Source organism: Watersipora subatra, chromosome 9, assembly GCF_963576615.1.
Source record: "Watersipora subatra chromosome 9, tzWatSuba1.1, whole genome shotgun sequence".
NCBI classification, from domain to species: Eukaryota; Metazoa; Bryozoa; class Gymnolaemata; order Cheilostomatida; family Watersiporidae; genus Watersipora; species Watersipora subatra.
Window position 1 is genome coordinate 43904081 of NC_088716.1, and position 20556 is coordinate 43924636.

The window sequence follows — 20556 nt, forward strand, 5'->3', positions numbered from 1 at the left end:
TTTGTCTCATGGTCTAATTTGATTTAAACGACTTTGACCGGTGTAAATAAAGTTCATATTTATCAAATATAAATAATAATAGTAATAAAAATTGTGCTCATTATAATAATTGCATTACAATATTTGTCAATATGTAAAAAATTCTTTCAAAAGTACATATTTATTTTTTAAACAATGATGCCACTATTTATGGCTGTAAAACAGTTACACATAGAAAGTGAAAGTTATCAACTTCTTGCACTACATGGCTATGTCTGACCACAGGCACTAATATACTCAGAAGCTGAGTGTATAGAGTGTGGATTTTGCTTACGAAGAAATGAATTCATGGAAGAACCGAAAATTTTACCATGTGGACATGCACACTGCCAAGGATGTCTAGAAGGATCTAAGGCTGTACGCGGAGTTCTTACCTGCCCAGACTGCGAGTATGATAACAACTAGTGACGTCATTTTGCACGCATTTTGCTTCTGAGAATTTTAATCGCAATCAAGTTTTTAATCTTGAAGCATCTTGGCAGTCAGATCACCTGAAACATCACCAACAATCGTAAATGAAAAAAAACAGTTTCTTTTTGATAAAATCTACTAGAACTTTGTGTGTTCATTTTTTACTTTGCCCAGTCTTTAGTCTTTTGATTCCTTTCTATATTGAAATACTGAGTAAAAGATATCTCCTTGCTTTTAAGATGGTTTATTGTTGCTGCTTTGTACGCGCTGCATCTTTTTGCATTTGGGATAATTTGTCCAGACTTGTCCTTGTTAAAAGTATTGTAAAGAAACGTCTCATTGACTTATCATACCGAATGGACTATATAGAAATTTGTGACAAGTTGAAACAATTAGCATATATTGTCACAAAAGGCAGCCATTCCCAACCACATATGAGTTAATGCCTAAATATAATATGCAATAAAAGTTGTCTCTGTTTTGGTCATCAAATCATTTTTGCTGTCAGTCTTGCAACCTGGTTGACAACTCTTAGCCTTTTTTCTATTTATATAAATGCACTTATTTGATAATTACAAAATGAACTACACTTCTTCTTTGAATCTTAGGTTAAAATTTTATGTTAATATCCTGCAAGTCGATTTTAGAATTTTTTGTTATTTGTCAGATTTTCTAAAGCTTTTATACTAAAAACAAAAAATTAATACTTATATGATTTTGAAAACTATAAGCTAGTATCATTGGTATAATACAAAAAAATATAAGATTCTGTCATATGTTTTTTGTTTTTGTCTCATGGTCTAATTTGCTCTAAATGATATTGCCCCTGGTAAATGGCATTTAGAACAGTTTAATATCTATCTTATTAGATATATATAAAATAGATAGATAGTAGTATCTTAGTTATATATCTATCTTAATATATATTAAATTAATATCTATCTATTACCATATAATATAGCATCAAATGATACAATATGAACGGCTTTGACATAAAATTCCTGGCAATGTCACCAAACATGTTTTGCAGTGTCATGCTGAATCACCGACCAGACAGTTTACCAAAGGCTCCTGTTAGTAGCTCAGCTTTTGACCAATACTGTGACACGTGTGCCAGAAAAGGAAAAAAAGCAGTTTCTGCTGTAGTCTACTGCACAGACACTAAATGCTGTGAGAAGTACTGCCACAAACATCGCAAGGTAATTACGCAAGGAAGGATCAGTAACATATCTCTCGGTCTACTTGATAGCTGTTATACATTTGATGGTCTACATGTATTAATAAAAACAGTCCAACTGGAAACATGTTAATCATAATAACAATCATTGTAAGTATGGTATGTGCTCTCTTGGCATTCAGTAATATCCAGGCCCGTATTCCCTGGGGCGACTGGCCGGCTGGGCTGCCCCAACTTTTTAGGAATTTTCCGCGGCTAAGTACAGTCAAACTCGGATAACTTGCTCTCGGATAAAATGTAACATTTTATCTCGAACACAAGGTTAACTCGAACGGATTTGTTTGGTCCCTGTTCCCCCGCAATGATAAATTGCTTCAGATAACTCGTCCTCAACATCATTTACTCGAACAGTAATTTGCCCAACGGCTATGGGAATGATTTTTATAGCTGTAGAATATCACTTTATTCCAAGCCATAGAGACACATGAACTTTTAGTAGTTCTTAGGCATCATTATTATCATCATCGGCAAACTATTCTTGCTACGACTTTTATAAAGGTTTGCAAAAGGTCAAGTTTTACCAAACATTCGCTTGACCATGTCCCATCAAAAGCATGGAAACCTTTGGATGAACTTAAAATTAAATCGGCAAAATTGATCTTTGTTAAAACACTCAAAAGAAAAAGATGTCGTTTTTCTGAGTGTTTTAACTGGGGTCAAGTTTTGCCTATTTTAATCTAAAAACGTCTCGGCAGTTGCATCACCTAAAACAAAACAAATCTCAAAAAATAGAAAAATGTTCATACTTTCCGATAAAATTTTTTTATAACTTTACATGAGAGGCCCAGTTGAGGCCCTACATAAGAGAAACCTGTTGGAGGTCTTACACCGCCCTGCTCCACACCCCCAGGTGTTCATAACTAGTCACTTAACATTTGCCGCCCCAACTTGCAACTAGGGAATACAGGCCTGGTTATATCTTACAACTCTGTAGTCAGTATTGGATTTATCTGAGAGACTGGGATGTACGTTTCTAACATGCCTGTTTTATATAGAATTTTAATTTACCATAAAACCTCTAATTGAACACCACCTCTATTTGAACACCACCTTCAATTGACTGCCACCCTGAGGGAAAGGTTAAAAAATAGAGCACCACTCTCTAATTGATCGCCGCCTCTATTTGACCACCATTTTGAAATTACTTGATCTTTACAAGCCTATAATATCAATTGATCAGTAGAAAGGTTTCTACAAAATCATATTAATAATGAATCGTTTATATCAATAACAATTAATTTTCTTGTTGTCTAATTCCAAAACTTTCGATTTTTTTTCGTGTAAATTTTGAAAGCGACACCATAGAAATAATCAATAGTCTGCTCAGTCTAATATTAGTTTCTTGTTTAACGCAGTCGTGATACTTCGAAGTACTTGCATGTATATAAAAACGGTTTACACTTATGAGGGTAGATGAACGACTAGTTTTAGGGTGAAGGTTGCGTTTAACGAGCAAAAATTTTACGCATTGCATTTGTGCTAAATGCAGCGCGCAAAAGTATTGCTCTACCAAAAAGTTGTTTGGACACTAATATCGACTAGTTCAGTAGTGCAGAAAAAGAATTGAGGTCAGAAGACATTGTGGAAGGTATTGGACAACCAGGAAAAGCTCGTTCCATTAAAAGCAACAATCAGAACAAAGCTATCCGAGCAAATGATGAAAATATTTTTGTTTTAAAAACATAATTTCTGTTTCTGCATGTAATATAAGTATGGTTTGATTATGTCACTTGTTCTTGAATATATATTTGTAGCAATTGATTGATTATCGTTACATAACTTATAAAGTTGCAGATTTAGAGCATATTATTTAATAGCATCCTTGTGGTTATCTTAACATGACTTACAATGGTTTTGTAAGCTGCCCTAGTTTTGGCTGCAAGTTGTAGCAAACATATTAATGAGTGCAATGATCTTCTACTCAATATTGTTAAATATAGATATAAAACAAAAGTACGCCTTCAAATTTAGAATGAAATAAAGAATTGAAAGCTCTAACAAATTGCAAAGAAGGGCACAGGCTATACAGTCATACTTCAACTTACGAGTGCCCCAACGTACGAGAAACTTGAGATATGAACCAGCTTTTAAGCAAGTTTTAGCACTATCATACGAGCTGTGTTTGAGATACGAGCATGTGAGTCAGTTGCCAAGTATGTCGGAGGTGTTTTATGAGAACAGCATCACTCTGTATTTTTCAGTGCATTTTTACTGCACGTTTTTCAGTGCAGAATTTAAGTAAATTTAAAGTACTGTGCGTAGACTGAAAGTTAGCCGGTACAATGAAGGATAATGCAAAGAAAAAGCGAATGATAACTAACTATTGATATTAAGTGTGAAATTATTGAAAAATATGCGAAATATGTATGCGTGATTGAGCTAGCTCAGCAAAATGACAGAAATACATTCACAATTATCAAGCAGAAGAATTATATTCAGGGCATTTAGTTTGCAAAAGGACTAACCATAGTTTCTAAACGGCGCAGCGATCTTCACGATTGCTAATGGAGAGACTGCTCAGGCTTTGGATAAAAGACAAACGATTAGACGGCAACAGCGCAACTGAAACGATAATATGTGAAAAGGCCAGTGCTATCTATCAAGACTATCAAAATGAGACATTCGGACAAGTTGGTTAGTGGTCGTGCATTAGCCCTTTGTGACGACACCTGCATTCATCTTTATGGCAACATGTTGAAAGGGCCACAAAGGCAAACGCCCTTAAATAGGTTTTTCTTAAATCGACCAACTGATCGTGAGAGTGAAAAAAAGGAAAAATTACCTGAGCCGCAAGAAACTTAAAACTATGAGCGCCGAAGAAATTTTGATTACGTTAAGTTTAAAATTAAAGTTTGCTTTTAAGTCTGTGCATCAGAATCCAAATTTATCCAAGTCAAATGTTATAATGAAGGATAACTTATCTCTCCCCCTGGCAAATGCTATCGTTAGCTGCTATTGTATGTATTTAATTTTACATTTTAATTAATCACATCTCCTTGCATTATTTTTTATCTGCTGCTTTTTGAAAGCATGTGGTAAGTTAGGACAATAACCAACATGTTTTTTCTGTTACAATATCTTGTTTTAAGTGTTTCTGTTAGCATTTTTTTAGACTATGGAAACCGATCAATATATATTTAATTGTTTTATATATAAGTAAATTGCACGAAAATGCGAGTAAGTTGACATACGAGCTCAGTCCCAGAATACATTAAGCTTGTAAGTCAAAGTATGACTGTAATATCATTGCAGATTAATTGCAAGCAATAGATAACAACTGGTAAAGATATCTCTTGGCTTTCCAATGTGAATATTTTATTTAGAGCTTATCTTATTTGTGTGTAAGCAACTACGTAAAACTTGTACGGGAAAGATTGGAATCCATTAAACTGTATATACATGAGATATGAAAAACTAAACATTTGATTTAGCAATTAGACTAGATATCGAATTAATTGATTGCACTAATGAATATATGTAGAAAAATAAATTTATCTATCGCCGGAGGCTCCCTACTCTACTATTTAAAAGCCAGCTATGTCTTGACAATGTCGATAGCCCGTTTTTATTAACAGAGAAAAAAGCAAAAAAACAAAAGGATATATACACACAAACACACTCCTACCTATATGTATATATATGTTCACACTTATACATACGCTCGTAGACACACACATACACATATATATAAAATTGTTTCCTCACCCCGGTTAACCCGTATGGGTGGTAGTTTCTGTTCTAACTCGGGTCTCCTACCAGAGACCTGGGAGTTTGAGCACTCGCCTCAAGATCTTAGCTGTTCCCAACAGCGCACTTTTCTGCAACTCACCTGAGTTGATTGCTGTTGGTATCTGGGCAAGCCACATTTTATGTGCCGGTGTTATTGCACCCAGTGCCCCAATGACTACTGGGATTACAGTTGTTTTTCCATCCCAGCATTTTTCAATCTTTTCTCCAAGAGGGAGATATTTCTCTACCTTTTCTTTTTCTTTGCTAGCTATATTGCAGTCATTGGGTACTGTTATATCTATTATAGTAGCTCTCTTGTTCTCCTTGTCCACCACCACTATATCTGGTTGGTTTGCTAGGATATGCTTGTCAGTCCAGATGTAGAAGTCCCAGAGGATCTTAGCGCGGTCATTTTCATTGACCTTACTAGGAGCTTCCCACCAGTGTTGTGGTTTATTAAGGCCATACTCGTCACATAGACTTCTATACACAACACCTGCGAAATGATTATGCCGCACAGTGTATGCGTTTCCTGCTAGCTGCTTGCATCCACTGATGATGTGTTGGATGGTCTCAGGTGCATCTTTGCACAGTCTGCATCTAGGTTAGTCTCTAGTGTGATAGATTTTTGTTTGGAGTTGCCTTGTTGGGAGCACTTGCTCCTGGGCTGCCATGATTAGCGACTCTGTATTGGCCGTTAGGTTTCCTTTGTTCAGCCACATATATGTCTGGTGAAGATCGCCAACCTTAGATATTTGTCGGTGGTAAACACCATGAAGAGGTTTCGTGTGCCAGTCAATTTCCTCATCATCAGGGCGAAGGTCCATTGTAAGAGCAGCCGATTGAAATTCAGCTAGCAACTTATCTGAAGTGGCCATGGAGGCTGCATAGGCTTTGATGCTTTGCTCTTCCGCTTTCACTGTCTGCTGTACACTTTTGAGTCCCCTACCGCCATCTTTCCGATCGAGATACAATCTAGTAGTATCAGATTTTAGGTGGAGTGCTCCATGCATGGTCAGCAGTTTACGAGTTGCTATATCTGTTTCCTTGATGGCTTCCTCAGTCCACTTTATTATGCCTGCTGGATATCTTATTACTGGCAGTGCGTAGGTATTTATTGCCATGACTTGATTCTTGGCATTGAGCTGGCTCCGTAGGACCTGCCGAAGGCGTTTTTTGTATTCAGTAATGGCTTTGTGACGTACTTCGGCTTCGTGGTTGATGTTGCTTTGCATAATCCCCAAGTACTTGTACCCTTCTTCTATATCTTTGATGGTACCATTTGGCATTCTTAGACCATCTGTGAGCATAGAATGGTCTTTCTTAAGAATTAGCCTTCCACATTTCTCAATACCAAAGGTCATTCCGATGTCCTTGCTGTATACCTGAGTGAGGTGTATTAGCGAATCAATGTCCCTTTCTTTGTTAGTGTACAGCTTGATGTCATCCATGTAGAAGAGGTGGTTTATCTTGGTGCCACTCTTAAACTGGTACCCATATTGAGTCTTCTCCAGCATATTGCTTAGAGGGTTTAGGCATATGCAGAAGAGCAGGGGTGATAAGGAGTCACCTTGATAGATGCCTCGCTTAATTTTTACACTCTCCAGCTTTTTGCCATTGGCCTCCAGTTCCGTCTTCCATTTGGTCATTGACATCTTGATGAATGCCACAAGAGCAGGGTGAACGTTGTACATACTGAGGCACTCAAGTATCCAACTATGGGGAATTGAGTCATAGGCCTTTTTGTAGTCAATCCAAGCCATGGCAAGATTGGTATGCCTTCTCCTGCTGTCTTGACAGACCGTCCAATTCACCAGTAACTGATGTTTGGCTTCTCGGCCGTTGCGCCCAATTCCTTTCTGAGCACTGGTCATTTAGGGACTCATGTGCTCTTCCAGTTTGTTTGCAACTATTCCTGAGAGCAGTTTCCAGGTGGTGGGCAAGCACGTTATTGGTCGATAGTTCTTGGGAATCGGCCTCTGCTTTGGATCTTTTATCAGAAGTACAGTTCGTCCTGTACTTCTGATATATATATATATATATGTATATATATATATATACATAAATATACAGTCAAACATGGATAACTCGAACTTCACGGGACCGAGCAAAAGTGTTCGAATTATCAGAGCGTTCAAGTTATCAGAGCACTGTCACAAGTCCATGTATTTACTTATTTATTAGTAGATGCATGTACATATGCAAACTATAATATAAATCAAAAGCACAAATGGCTTGTTTCAAATTAAATGCTTCTAATGTAAAGTTTAAAACGTTTTTATCAAAAAGTATAGAGATTTTTCTATCACTTGAGATTGGTTTGTTGTTTGAGGTGATGTTATTGCCAGGACGTTTTTTTAGATTGACATTGGCAAAACTTGATCGTTGTTGAAATGCTCAAAAGAAAAGACATCTTTTTCTTTTGAGCGTTTTACCCACGATCAATTTTGCCGATTTTCTTGAAGTTTTTGCAACTTCAAGAAAAGGTTACCAAAGAAAAATCCCTTACTTTACTCCTAGCCGGGTCACGCACTCAAGGATTTTCGCCACGCACATACAAAACAACATGCTGTTTTTGTTTTGTATGTGCGTGGCGAAAATCCTTGTGCGCGTGACCCGGCAAGCCCGTGCTATTAATCGTATAGCAGTATAAATCAAATTTGACCAAACCTTTAGAAAAGTCGTTGACAAAATTATTTTGCCGATGGTGGTAATAACAACGCTTATGAATTACGAAAAGATGAGGTTTACCTCTATGGCTTTGAATAAAGGGATTTTCTAAAGCGATAACAACCGTTTCGGTAGCCGTTGGGCAAAAAAACAGTTCGAATTAACAGTGTTGAGTTCGAGTTATCTATAGCAATTTATCATTACGTGGGAACGGACCAAAGAAACCGTTCGAATTAACCATGTGTTCGAGCTATCCGTGGACGAGTTATCCATGTTTGACTGTATATATATATCAGAAGTACAGGAAGAACTGTACTTCTGATAAAAAAAGATTGCATTATGAGGGGTTTTAACTCGCAACATTCACCTTGGTAGACCAACACTCTAAGACCTGCGAAATATACCACCATACCAAAGTTCACAATCTCTCATGGCGCACCGGACTGTCAAAGTACTAGTAATAACGATAACCACAGTTCTTGGGACCGTTTTAAGAAAGTTCTAGAACAGCTTTGTGTGATAATCAATTTAACACAAAGAGAAGACTACAATTGTAATAAAACAGGCTTTCATTACAATTGTTTTAGCTACTATCTGTTTTGAAAAATAAACTTCGCCAGTTAACTGGAAACAGCTGATGACATGCAAGAGTTTTATTATACTGAACTAGGTGAATGTCCGACATTGCAGAGGTAATAAAAACAGTTTTTGTAAAAAATATTTATTTAAAATCAACATATACCACATTGACCATTCTAAATTTCAAATGAATGTGTTTGTTTATTTCTGTGTGTGCTATAAATTTAATTGATTTTGTGCTATAAATACATTTTCTACTGCATGCCCGACGTTTTCCGGGTAATAAAAAGGTCTTTGGACATAAAATTTATTTTTATTTAACATATGCAACATTTACCATTCTAACTTTTAAATTTCATATCATGGGAAAGGTGTTTTTTGTGCAGTTTAAGTAAATTGAAAAAAAAACTGTAGTAAAGGTTTTCAAACTTAGTCAAACAACTGTAACTTTTTTAAATTTTATATCATCAAAGAAGTGTTTTGTTGAAATAAATTAGGAAAAAAATGAAACCGTAAAGGTGTTTAAATGTAAATTTGAAATCGTTATCAAGTACTGGCTAAATTTAGTCTGTTTTGCTATGATTACAATAAAAATTTATTTGGTATACGATTATATGATTTTAGTTTGTTTCAATGTTGGCATCATAAGGCGAAAATATCGTATAGCCGTATAGAGTGGTATAGAAACCCACAGTAATTATCTACTGCAATCACTGCCGAGTAAAAATCATCAAAATCATCATCATTCAAAATAGTAACAAAACGATACGTTAACCTTGGTAACTATAGTTACCTACAATAACTACAAAACATTTTGTTGTTATGATCTGCAAGAAAATGTAACATTACAATCTACTACATGCAGAGTTCTTAGCTTCAAGACAGACGTGTAACGTAAATGCTGAATCTAACTTATATGAATTTAGCTTGCTGAAACATACTTGAAGGAAGTTTCAATATGCATTTTAATAAACTTTCAACAAAAATTTTATCACTTGTCTGTTTGCGAACCCATTTTTACCATAACAGATGACGTTGAACTGAGATACAATTGCCAAATTTGAATTTCAAGAGAAATGCTTGCAGATATTGTTTGGCGGAAAAACAAATTAGCCCCTAGTACGGCGAGGACAAACAAGCATTGTGTTTCATAGAGGTAATAGTGTTCACAGAGTTTCAATTAATATGGCATCTAGTGTGGGCAATCAAGCAAAGGTTATACGGTGTATGATAAGATTGACAGAATCGTAAGAACAGAGTAGCTTGGTGGCCACATGCATGGTTTAAAACTTGCGCTTGTAAGTGAGTTCAGATCCAGCAGAGTGTGAGCTTTTAATTCGAAGATTTTAATAGCTATAGCTGGACATACCAAAAGACATAGAGACACAACAATTTTGAAATTTGTATATATGGATTTATAGCAGTTTTGAAAAGTCTGGGCATGTATTTTTTTTCTAGTACACTTGCAGTCCCATGAACCATTAAGGAATTAAAGAATGGCTGGTGTAATAAGAATGTCAATAATTATTACATAGTATGGCAAGTATGAAAAGGCGGCTATGTAGCATAGTGGTTAGTGCACCTGTCTGTAAAACTGGTATTTCTGAGTTTAATTCTAGGGTGAAGCGGTTTTTCAGTTCCTAATGCTAGCAAGCGCTGCAAGTGTGCGTATTTTATCAGTATAACTGGACATACGACAGACCAACAAACAAACACTTAGACTTATATACATAGGCGAGGCAGTTAACTAATCATCACTCTGTGTTTTACTCGAGCTGTCTGGCAGTCAACCAAACTGTTAGAGAGCTTATTAATAAACTGGGCCATCCCATAGACTATCTGCTCATCCGTCCCAAAGCAAAGGAATGCTAAGCGGTGTTGCTCTGCGCTGATATTAGTTTTAATGTCATTCACTGTTTTTCTAAAGATAATGTAAATCAGTGCCTCTCAACACTTTTAAACACATTGTGCGAAATAGCGCATTATCATTCGCTAGAGACCAGAAAATGGTAATTTTATAATTTCAACTACAAATATATAACAGATATTATATATATCTATAGAGATTATAAAAATATATAGTATTATATAGTAATGTTATATATACTAGTGTATATATTATATGTAATATTATATTATTTATATATTACATAGTTATAGAAACTACAAAATGAAAATTTATATATATAATGTTATATATTAATATATATATATAATATATATTTATTATATATAATATTATATAATGTATATAACATTTTTTCTCTAAAGTGATGATATATATATATATATATATTATTTGACTTTAAAGAAGTAGTCTGTCATTGGTTACTATATTACTCAAGGGTAGCAATACAAACAGTCAGTCATTCAGCTCATTCATCAAATTTATTACTCATCCACTCGGACTTTTGCATAGTCAGACATCAAATAGACATAGACATTGCTTGCTCGTGTTTTAAGCTTTTAATTTGATCTGCCACATGGCAGCTCTGCATGTGTATTTGAAACTTTTTTACTCCTGTTAGCAATGCATGTTTCATATGTTTCTAAATTGGCAGCACCATGATGAGCTGGTATGTTTCTATATTGGCAGCACCATGATGAGCTGGTATGTCTTTATATTGGCAGCACCATGATGAGCTGGTATGTTTTTATATTGGCAGCACCACGATGAGCTGGTATGTTTTTACATGTATATTGGTAGTACCATGATGAGCTGGTAGATTTCTATATTGGAAGCACCATGATGAGCTGGTAGGTTTCTATATCGGTAGCACCATAATGAGCTGGTATGTTTCTATATTGGCAGCACCATGATGAGCTGGTAGGTTTCTATATTAGCAGCACCACGATGAGCTAGTATGTTTCTATATTGGCAGCACCACGATGAGCTGATGGAAGGACACGAGTTGATTCAAATTGCTGCCTATGCCAGAGATTACATCAAACACCAAAAGATGTTCTGCTCCCTTCATAAAAGCAGCCCTCTGACTAACCTAGGCTGTCGGGTTTGCCAACAGCCTCTCTGTCTTTGCTGTTTGAATGAGTCCACTGGCTGCGCAGGTAGGTTACCAAAATGTTTTTAAGGTATATCTTTGTTTTTAGTAACAGTCAAATCAGAAAGGTTGTTGCAATACCTTACATTAGATTCCACATAAAACTAACACCACTTTTAAATCACATGATGTTTTATGTTAAAAAGTTGTAGGTTGTTTCTTTTAACGCTCCAATAAGTAATTACAAGAGGAGTTTGTAACGGCTGTTCATTTTTTACTTGCATTAAAAATAAGGTCAAAAGTAAGTAACAGCTTAAATCAAATCATTAAAACACAAACAACATATATTCTGGACGTATTGTGAATTGGTCTCATGCTACTTGGCTAACTCAGATGTTAAAACAAATCTGACTGGCTAACTCTGATTACTAGGAAAATCTCATTGGCCGACCACCTTGAAAATCATGAAAAAAGCAGTCAAAGAAAAAGCAGAGGAACTAGAAAAAAGGGTGGCAAAGAGACAAGAGGAGTTGTCCGAACTATCTAAATGGTGTGATAAAGTTATAAATGACTATGAGGAAGAAACGGAGAGATTAATCAAAACTATCGATGAAACCAGAGGTTCACAGGTTAGTAAATAAGGTAATTGAGCAATAGAGCTATCGCAAGAACTTTGGTCTATTCAACTAATAACATAGAAGCACATACATAGAACTGTGAAAGATTGTTTTTATATATTAGTACTTGCCACAAATTTTGGGCACACTGCGTTGTTTGTGGACATATACCGCAGTAACATGGTTTACTGTGACTACTGCATAGTTTATTTGATTCTGCTCTGTACATGACCACTGCATGACTCATCATACATTTCTCATAATTCTGCAACTGATGTGGAAGGGCGCATGTAAATACAGGAATTTTCTAGAAGTTTTGTTTATAAGCAGGCAGAGCTCAGTAGTAGGAACTAATCCTATCTAAAAAGTTATTCAATCAGGTTATTTGATATTTTGCAGAGACATACGTAAATGAATTAAGTTATGTTACAACGACAGATCGACCTTGTTCACCTTATCGACCTGGTGACAGTACCAGTATGTTGAAAATCTAGTATAAAGGAACAGGCATGCACCTACCTACCTACTTGTTAATCTTTAATGGTAGAAGATGAGTGTATAACTAGTTTGTGATTCAACTTAAGCAGAACATCAAAGGATAACTACTTTGCATATTTCTCACCTTATTATAGATAGAGACGCGCATGCAGCTCTATAGTATGTTGTTTCCGTATCAGTAGGCGCGTAACACCCTGATTCATATGAGGAAATCTTGACAAAAGTCATTGAATTGAAAAACATTCTAGGTGGGAACATCATCATTCACGTTTATTAGGGAAGTGGGAAGTGTTTAGCATCTTATTAATCACTTTTACTCATCAATAAAAACAATTCATATAGCGTTTGTTATGTTTATCTTACTTTAGTAATGGTCTTGATATAAACTCATTTTAGATACTGGAGATTAACAACCAATACGAGGAACTAAAAGAGAATTTCATAGAAGCAAGACTGACACCCAGAAACCAAATGGCAGAGTTTAGAGAAACACAGATAGAACCAAAGCTAATTGACCTAACGTTTAGCTTAAAATCCTTAATAGCAACACTACAACACGGGCATGAGGTACATGTATGTAGCGCCTATACAATACCGATAGATCGGAACAATCTAATTATGACCTAGATTGACAATATCGTAGACAATATTCTTGCTTCTCCGTTTCTAAAAACATAGTAATGCTAACTTCAGATTGCAAAATATGTCATGACGCATACAGATAGTCACCCTTGTTGATTACAAAAGCCACTTTTACCAAAATTCTAATCTAAAACTGCAACTCTTTAAAAGCTTTGCAAAAGACGATTTTGTATGAAGTATAAACTCAAGAAAATTTTACAATGGGTCTTATTGGCTGACTGGCTACACGTAGTGGTTACTTTGTTTGTATAGTAATAGCGGGTTTCTGTAACATGTCTATGTACCTACGACAATAAACAAGCCAAAACATTGATAGAAAATCTCTCATTCTTTCTTGTATGTGACAAGAAATATATCTCTACAATTTATATTATTTATTATTATTTATATTACTCTAAAATATATATCTACAATTTTTAACTTTGAGGCCTTCTATTTTTCATCAACAGCCAGATGATTGTTGAAGAAGCACTGTGTGTGACACAATTTCTATATAGAAATATTGCATGAAATCCTATGTTAGAATCATCTTTATCTCATCTCAGCTTATACACTGGAAAGTTTGAGAACCAGAGTAGCAGTTATTTGCTTTTGATTGAAAGTAATCAAGGTTTGCTTTTCTGGATTAATATCTATTATGAAATATCAAACGCTTAATAGATAATATCCAATATCTAATTTCTAATATCTAATGTTTTATATGCAATATCTAATATCTAATTTCTAATATCTACTGTCTACTATGTAATATCTAATGTCTAATACCCAATATATAATGTCTAATATGTAATATCTAATGTCTAATAATCAATATTTAGTGTCTAATATCTAATATGTACTGGCTAATACCTAATATCTAATGTCTAATATGTAATGTGTAATATCCAATATCTAATATGTAATATCTAATATCCAATGTCTAATATCTAATATGTCATGTCTAATACCTAATATCTAATGTCTAATATGTAATATCCAATATCTAATATGTAATATCTAATATCCAATGTCTAATATCTAATATGTAATGTCTAATATCTAATATCCAATGTCTGATATCTAATTTCTAATATGGAGTATCTCATACCTTATATCTAATGGCAAATATTAGATATGAAATATTACAAGGTGCGAAATGCATATCGGATATTGATTATTGAATGCCACTTATCTAGTACCCCATACCTGCTTTCATACCATAATTATTATACCTTATTCAAAACTTATGAAATATTGCATACAATGTTAGTTTGTTTTGCAACAAGCAACTCTCTAATAACAAAGATCATCTTTTCAATTGATATTTGCTAACACTTTTGGTCACTAGCCTGAGGTCTTTGACTACAATGGTTCGCATTATTTTAGGCTGAGATCGCCAAGACATACAGTGAAACAGAGGCTGTAATAGAATCAACCTTGAAAGAGGGTTGCCCAGCGCTGATTGTAACAGAGCCTGTCGTAGAATTGAAGAACAAAGGTAGGCAGCTCTTGTATGTTTTTTTCTGTACAAAAGAACTCAAGCCTTGCCAAATTTTATTGTATCGACTTAAACAGACAATGACATTGACAGTAAGCACAGTTTTCATACAGACAAATTTGGTCTAAAGAATTACGGTATTTTAAAACAATTTGCAAGACTTAACTGTTATTCTGTTTGTTAATGTCTATCCATTGAATAAATCAAAAAATATTTTATTGCATACGAGAGTAAGTTGGTAAACTATTCATAGATAAATTATTTTGTGAACATAAGCTGCAGACATACTTCATGACAATATAGAATAGAAGAGGTTTGTGAAATACTTGTTTAGTCAACAGTAAGATATTGAGCATAACTAACACTATGGAGGGTTGTCTACTACCGACAGAGCTCAGGCTCCATAGAGGTACCATCTCAATTGAGTTGTTTAAGAAAACAATAGTATTTGTAAAGCAGAGTTTCTTCTGACTAGTCTAGTTTTCCAAAGAATACCTCTTGCGAATGTCTGTAGCTATTGTCACTAACCCAATGAGAAAACAACTTTGACTCTCTCATTTGATAAGCGGTAACTAGTTAATACATTCTGAGTAAAAGAGTTGTCTCACTCCAATGACATGTGCAGATAACTCTATAACTTATCCACAATTATTGTGGAGCTACAGGGGAGATATTGTCATGGGATAATTCTTGTGTTGATGTAATTGATTTTAGAAATAAATCAAAAGCAATGCTTGTCAACTAAAAAGAAAAAAATCATAGGATATTTTTGGGCCGGCTGTATCAATTTTTGTTGTAGAGCCTCAAATATTACTGACCAAACACAATAGTGCATTTATAGATGTGTGCAATCACTTAGCAGTTTGTACAAGTTTAGTTTAAGCTAAGTTTAAGTTTGTATAAGAAGACTTGTGGGCTAGTAGCTAATATAGCTAATGCAAGCCTACAGTTCCGACACTCAGGAAGGTACATGAGTAAGCACTAGGACTCCTACTATATAATCTAATTACAATCTTATAACAAAACTAATTATATGCTAAACTAGATGAAGGAACATGGAATCCACTTATATTTATCACACTTATAAACCATATGTACGTTCTATCTCATGGTATAAACTCTCTCATTTGTATGTCGAAAATATTTTTATACATTCATGACTAAAATTTAATTGACCAGTGCACTGAGAACATATGCTTAATAGAATATAACTTACAGGTACACAGAGAGAACTGGAGCTGGAGATTGCACCTTCTAAGTTTCCATTGCGGATTGATAGACAAGAAAAAACAACACCCAGTAAGTAAAAAGAAACATTAAAATATAAATAAATTAATATTGGATGCCAAGGCTGAAACAAAGATGTAGAAGAAAGTTAAAAAATTAACATTGGGTTTTGTGTGTGCGTGTGTGCATGTGTGTGTGCATGTGTGCATGTGTGTGTGCGTGTGTGCGTGTGTGCGTGTGTGTGTGTGTGCATGTGTGTGTGCATGTGTGTGTGTGCGTGTGTGTGTGTGTGTGTGTGCATGTGTGTGTGCGTGTGTGCATGTGTGTGTGCGTGCGCGCGTGTGTTTGTGTGCATGTGTGTGTGTCTGTGTGCGTGTGTGCGTGTTTTATTCCATCAATTAGTAAAAATATAACATCAAGCAACAAATAAATATAGTTACATTATTGATTAAATGAACAAAAAAATAAATGGAAGTCTAATTCCTACATATTAAGGTATGATGAGACTCACATGCGCAGTAGCACTTCAGCTAGTCAAGGTGCTGGACCAAACATACAAGAGAACATACAAAAGAGGTGCGCCTGTAACATACAAGTAAAGCTTAATAAAGGATTTACCCAAATGCAAATTTGCTAAATGATGCATAACGTTATCAAAGCGACCTAAAACAATATTATAACTGCTACGTGCTAAAAACTTTATAGCATATTTATGACTAGCAAATCATCAAAAATTTTTTGATTGTAAATAATATAATAAACACAATATATATTTAAAATTTAAGTTTATTTAAAATATAAGTTTTAGACAGACGCTAGAGTAAAGCATTCCACTGTAGAAGTCAAACTCGGCTATATAAGTGCCTTCCTCAAGCCTTGTTAAAGTCAGTTGCATAAGTGAAGTAACAACTTTATATGGACTCTAACTGAGACATACTCAGTTGGCAAGAGCAATACTGCGTAGTTGGTGCAGTATTGCTCTCGCCACTAAATTGTTTTATTATGAAATTGCAAAAAAATGGTAAAAGTTTGTTGGTGTACGATTCTAGAAATAATAATGAATGTTTGCTAAAACTGAATGTGGCATAGAACCACACATATCAATAGCAGTTTTAGCTTTTTGTCATTACTATTGTTCTAAAGAATGCTATAGCCTCAACTCTAGCCTCAGCTCCAGCGTCAGCTCTGGCCTAAACTCTGAATCCTTATCAATGAATCAATGCTTAAAAGCTTTTAAAACTAATATTTGTGAGTTCCTGTTTCATTTGATAAACATCTTTTAAAACTAAATTTTCACGTTGTTTGTGATTTTGTTAGAACACAGCCAGGAGTGTTCTAACAGTTTAGATACACGCTAGATTGTTAGATAAATGTCCGATAGCCTAGCTATGGTCGCTAAATGTAGTTAGTATAACAATATAGTTAAAAGACAAGACCTAGCCAAATGGTAATTTTGAATATTCTACTCTGTGGCACTCTATAGATGTTGCTATTTAAAAGTCTAGACAGCTTTTATAACTTTTTTAATTGATATTTTCATAAAACAATTAATAAGCGTTATTGTTGTTGGGAATAATGTCCTCCCAGTTTTAGGAATTCTAGTAAATATTATAAAAGCATTTTAAGAGTGCAGAGGCTTGATAGTCATTAAAGTAATAAATCCAGTTTTTGAAAATGATATACATGTACCTCTCAATTTTAAATTCCCATATAGACTATAAAGGTATTCATAGAGTTAGAGTATACAAGTTGTGATTAATGGGTATTTTCATTTTTGAGAATTCTATTTCCTTGAATTTGGGAACTTTCGTAAAGGTTATAAAGGTATTTATAGACTGAAGATACATACACAAGTAACCATTCATGTAATATTTTCATTTTTAGGCATTATACTCCCTTGAATTTGAAGCTTTAACCCATTCAGGACTAATTAGTTATTGGTTGACTGCTCCCCCAGCCCAATTAATTTTTCACTAGCCTTACAATTAAAATAGAGCTACACAAAATTGAGTATAACTAGAGTTCTTTTCAAAATAATCTGTTTTTGTTTTTTGCAGCTTAACAAAGACATTCCAGGCTACAATGTGATATAAATTTTTGTGCACCTTTACAAATTCTACTGACCACAATTTCTAATAATTCTGTGAACTTTTTTTTTATCAAAATTGTTTTTCATGTTTCGTAGCAGCTCACAAGCAGTTTTTTGATACTGAAATTGTTGGACCTATGTTAGATTGATAGCAAACTTTATCAGCAGCAAATAAAAAAAAGATTTCTCAATTCCGAGCAATAGAACAGGTGTTACTAGCTTCTAACCAACACTACGTCACTGACAGTTTTATCAATTATATAATCAAACAATTTGTTAATTTATATTGAAATGCATTGCAGAGGTTATTATAAATATATTACGCATAAAAAATACTCAAGTTACCAGCTAACAGACAATCAATTACTAGCAAAAAAATAGGTGTAAAAATACAGTAAAATATATTGTAAAAAATACAGTAAAAATGAATATGCATGAAAACGAAACAATATATACATGTATAATAAGGGTGTGTTCATTAAAAAATTATGACACGGTGAGAGTTATTTGATGCCAACTACACATGCATATTTGCTGCCATTATAAGTTAGTTGATGCAGTATTCATCAGATATTGGTGTTGAAGCCCTAGGCTCATCAACAATGGCATCATCACTCACAAGCCCTTGACTGTCTTCACCTACATGTAGCAAATATGATCGGTAGTAAGCAACCTATTTGCTTTCAAACTTCTTGTACAGCCTAGAAAAAATTGTGCTTTAGTAGCTTTTCAGGGTAAATACCTGATAACAAATTGAAAATAAGTAGTCTACTGCAGCTAACAATTGGTAATACAAATTGCAAATATTTTTTGATACTGTAAATATAAACACAAAAAGTCATGAAGATGATTACTGTGGTAAGTGTCCCCTATCGACCAATATTAGAGCCTAGTGGTTGAGGCTAGTTTATAGTAGATGTTGAGGTTGAGAACTATATGCTTGACTAATTGTGGGTTGAACAATTGGATATAAATGAAATAAGAAATTTTTATTATCTTGTAGTTCTACAAGGAAATCATAAAACTATTGTTTATTATGGGGTAATAGAGTAATGAGCTCCTGCTGCAAAAAGATCTAAATTTTATTGGATTGAAAATGTTATAATCATGTGTATCATGAAAAAAATCCATATCTTACACTGTTAGAATAAAGTTTGTTAGAAATTCACAAGAAAAATTTCGGCTTTTTATCGTTTTTTTTTTCGGTAAAATTCTATAAATAGCCACATAAAACTTACCTTCTTCCATCAGAAAATTCTCATTTTCTTCTTGAACATTACTTTTGTTGCTATTTTCTTCCCCTGAGCTGATTACCGCATCTAATTCACTTAAAAATTTTGCCATCGTTCGGATAAACCTTTTCCAATATGGCGATCATCAAATTTCCAAAACAGTTGATATCTATCACATAATTTGTTAGTTAAAACTTTCTTGTCCAATCACATATTTGGTATCAAAATGATGCCCAGACTCTTAAACTTCGTTTGGTGAATGAATAAAACCGATGTACTTAAACAGCTAAGCAATAGAGCAAATCAAAGTTTAACCCGAGTACTTCGGGAATGGGCCCTGGAGAGCACAACTCTTCCCGAGGTATTCGGGAACAGTCCTGAGTGGGTTAATAAAGAGTTTACGGTAAAGGTAGATACTCAAAAGGGTGCAGGCCTTATAGCCTACTGAAACTACTTATCCATTATTAATTGTAGGTGCTGCAACAGCTTTATACAACTTTACTGCGCTAAATGATGATGAACTGACTTTCAGAGAAGGCGATATTATCAGAATAACGTGTAAGAAAACGGAAGACTCTGGATGGTGGAGCGGGGAGTTAAATGGAAGAGCAGGCCTGGTGCCCGCTAACCATCTACTCATCTTTTAATGATTGGCTGACGATCTGCCGGTGCTAGTTAAAGCATTTTTCGGTCTGGACGCGTACGTCTGCAGTAGACCTATAGCGGTAATCTGCAGAAATATTACTTAATGAGTTTACAGACGGCGGTTATACTCGAGTTATACAAATATCTGTATCATTATCTCTTATAAGGCCATTATAAATGTATCACACTTTTTATTTAGTGCGCTCAAAACTTTATATTCTTATAATAGACATGAATGTTGCTAGAAGCATTACTGCACTAATGATTAGCTGTCTATGTAACATGCTATCGTTTGTTACCCGCTGTTTGTTATATCTTATTTATATTTTTTTATTCAGAAAATACTCTTAGTTTGAGAACAGCTTCTCTTACAAGAATAAAACCATTCGATAATTTCTCTGTAGTATCAGAATATAGAGATTATGAAGCTAATATAAGCAATGCAAGATGAAAAAGGTTCAAGCA

General features: G+C 34.5%; 1 protein-coding gene across 1 annotated transcript in view; it reads left to right on the plus strand.

The window, feature by feature from the left end:
- The window catches only part of LOC137404232 (intersectin-2-like), a 28240-nt gene extending 7783 nt beyond the window's left edge, over nt 1–20457 (plus strand). Inside the window, exons 7-14 of the mRNA XM_068090395.1 lie at nt 265–428; nt 1481–1649; nt 11548–11731; nt 12097–12293; nt 13176–13346; nt 14787–14898; nt 16117–16197; nt 19921–20457. Of these exons, the coding sequence (XP_067946496.1) occupies nt 265–428; nt 1481–1649; nt 11548–11731; nt 12097–12293; nt 13176–13346; nt 14787–14898; nt 16117–16197; nt 19921–20093 (1251 nt within the window). The 3' untranslated portion in view covers nt 20094–20457. The remainder of the gene's footprint in view (nt 1–264; nt 429–1480; nt 1650–11547; nt 11732–12096; nt 12294–13175; nt 13347–14786; nt 14899–16116; nt 16198–19920) is intronic.
- The last annotated feature ends 99 nt before the right edge of the window (nt 20458–20556 follow it).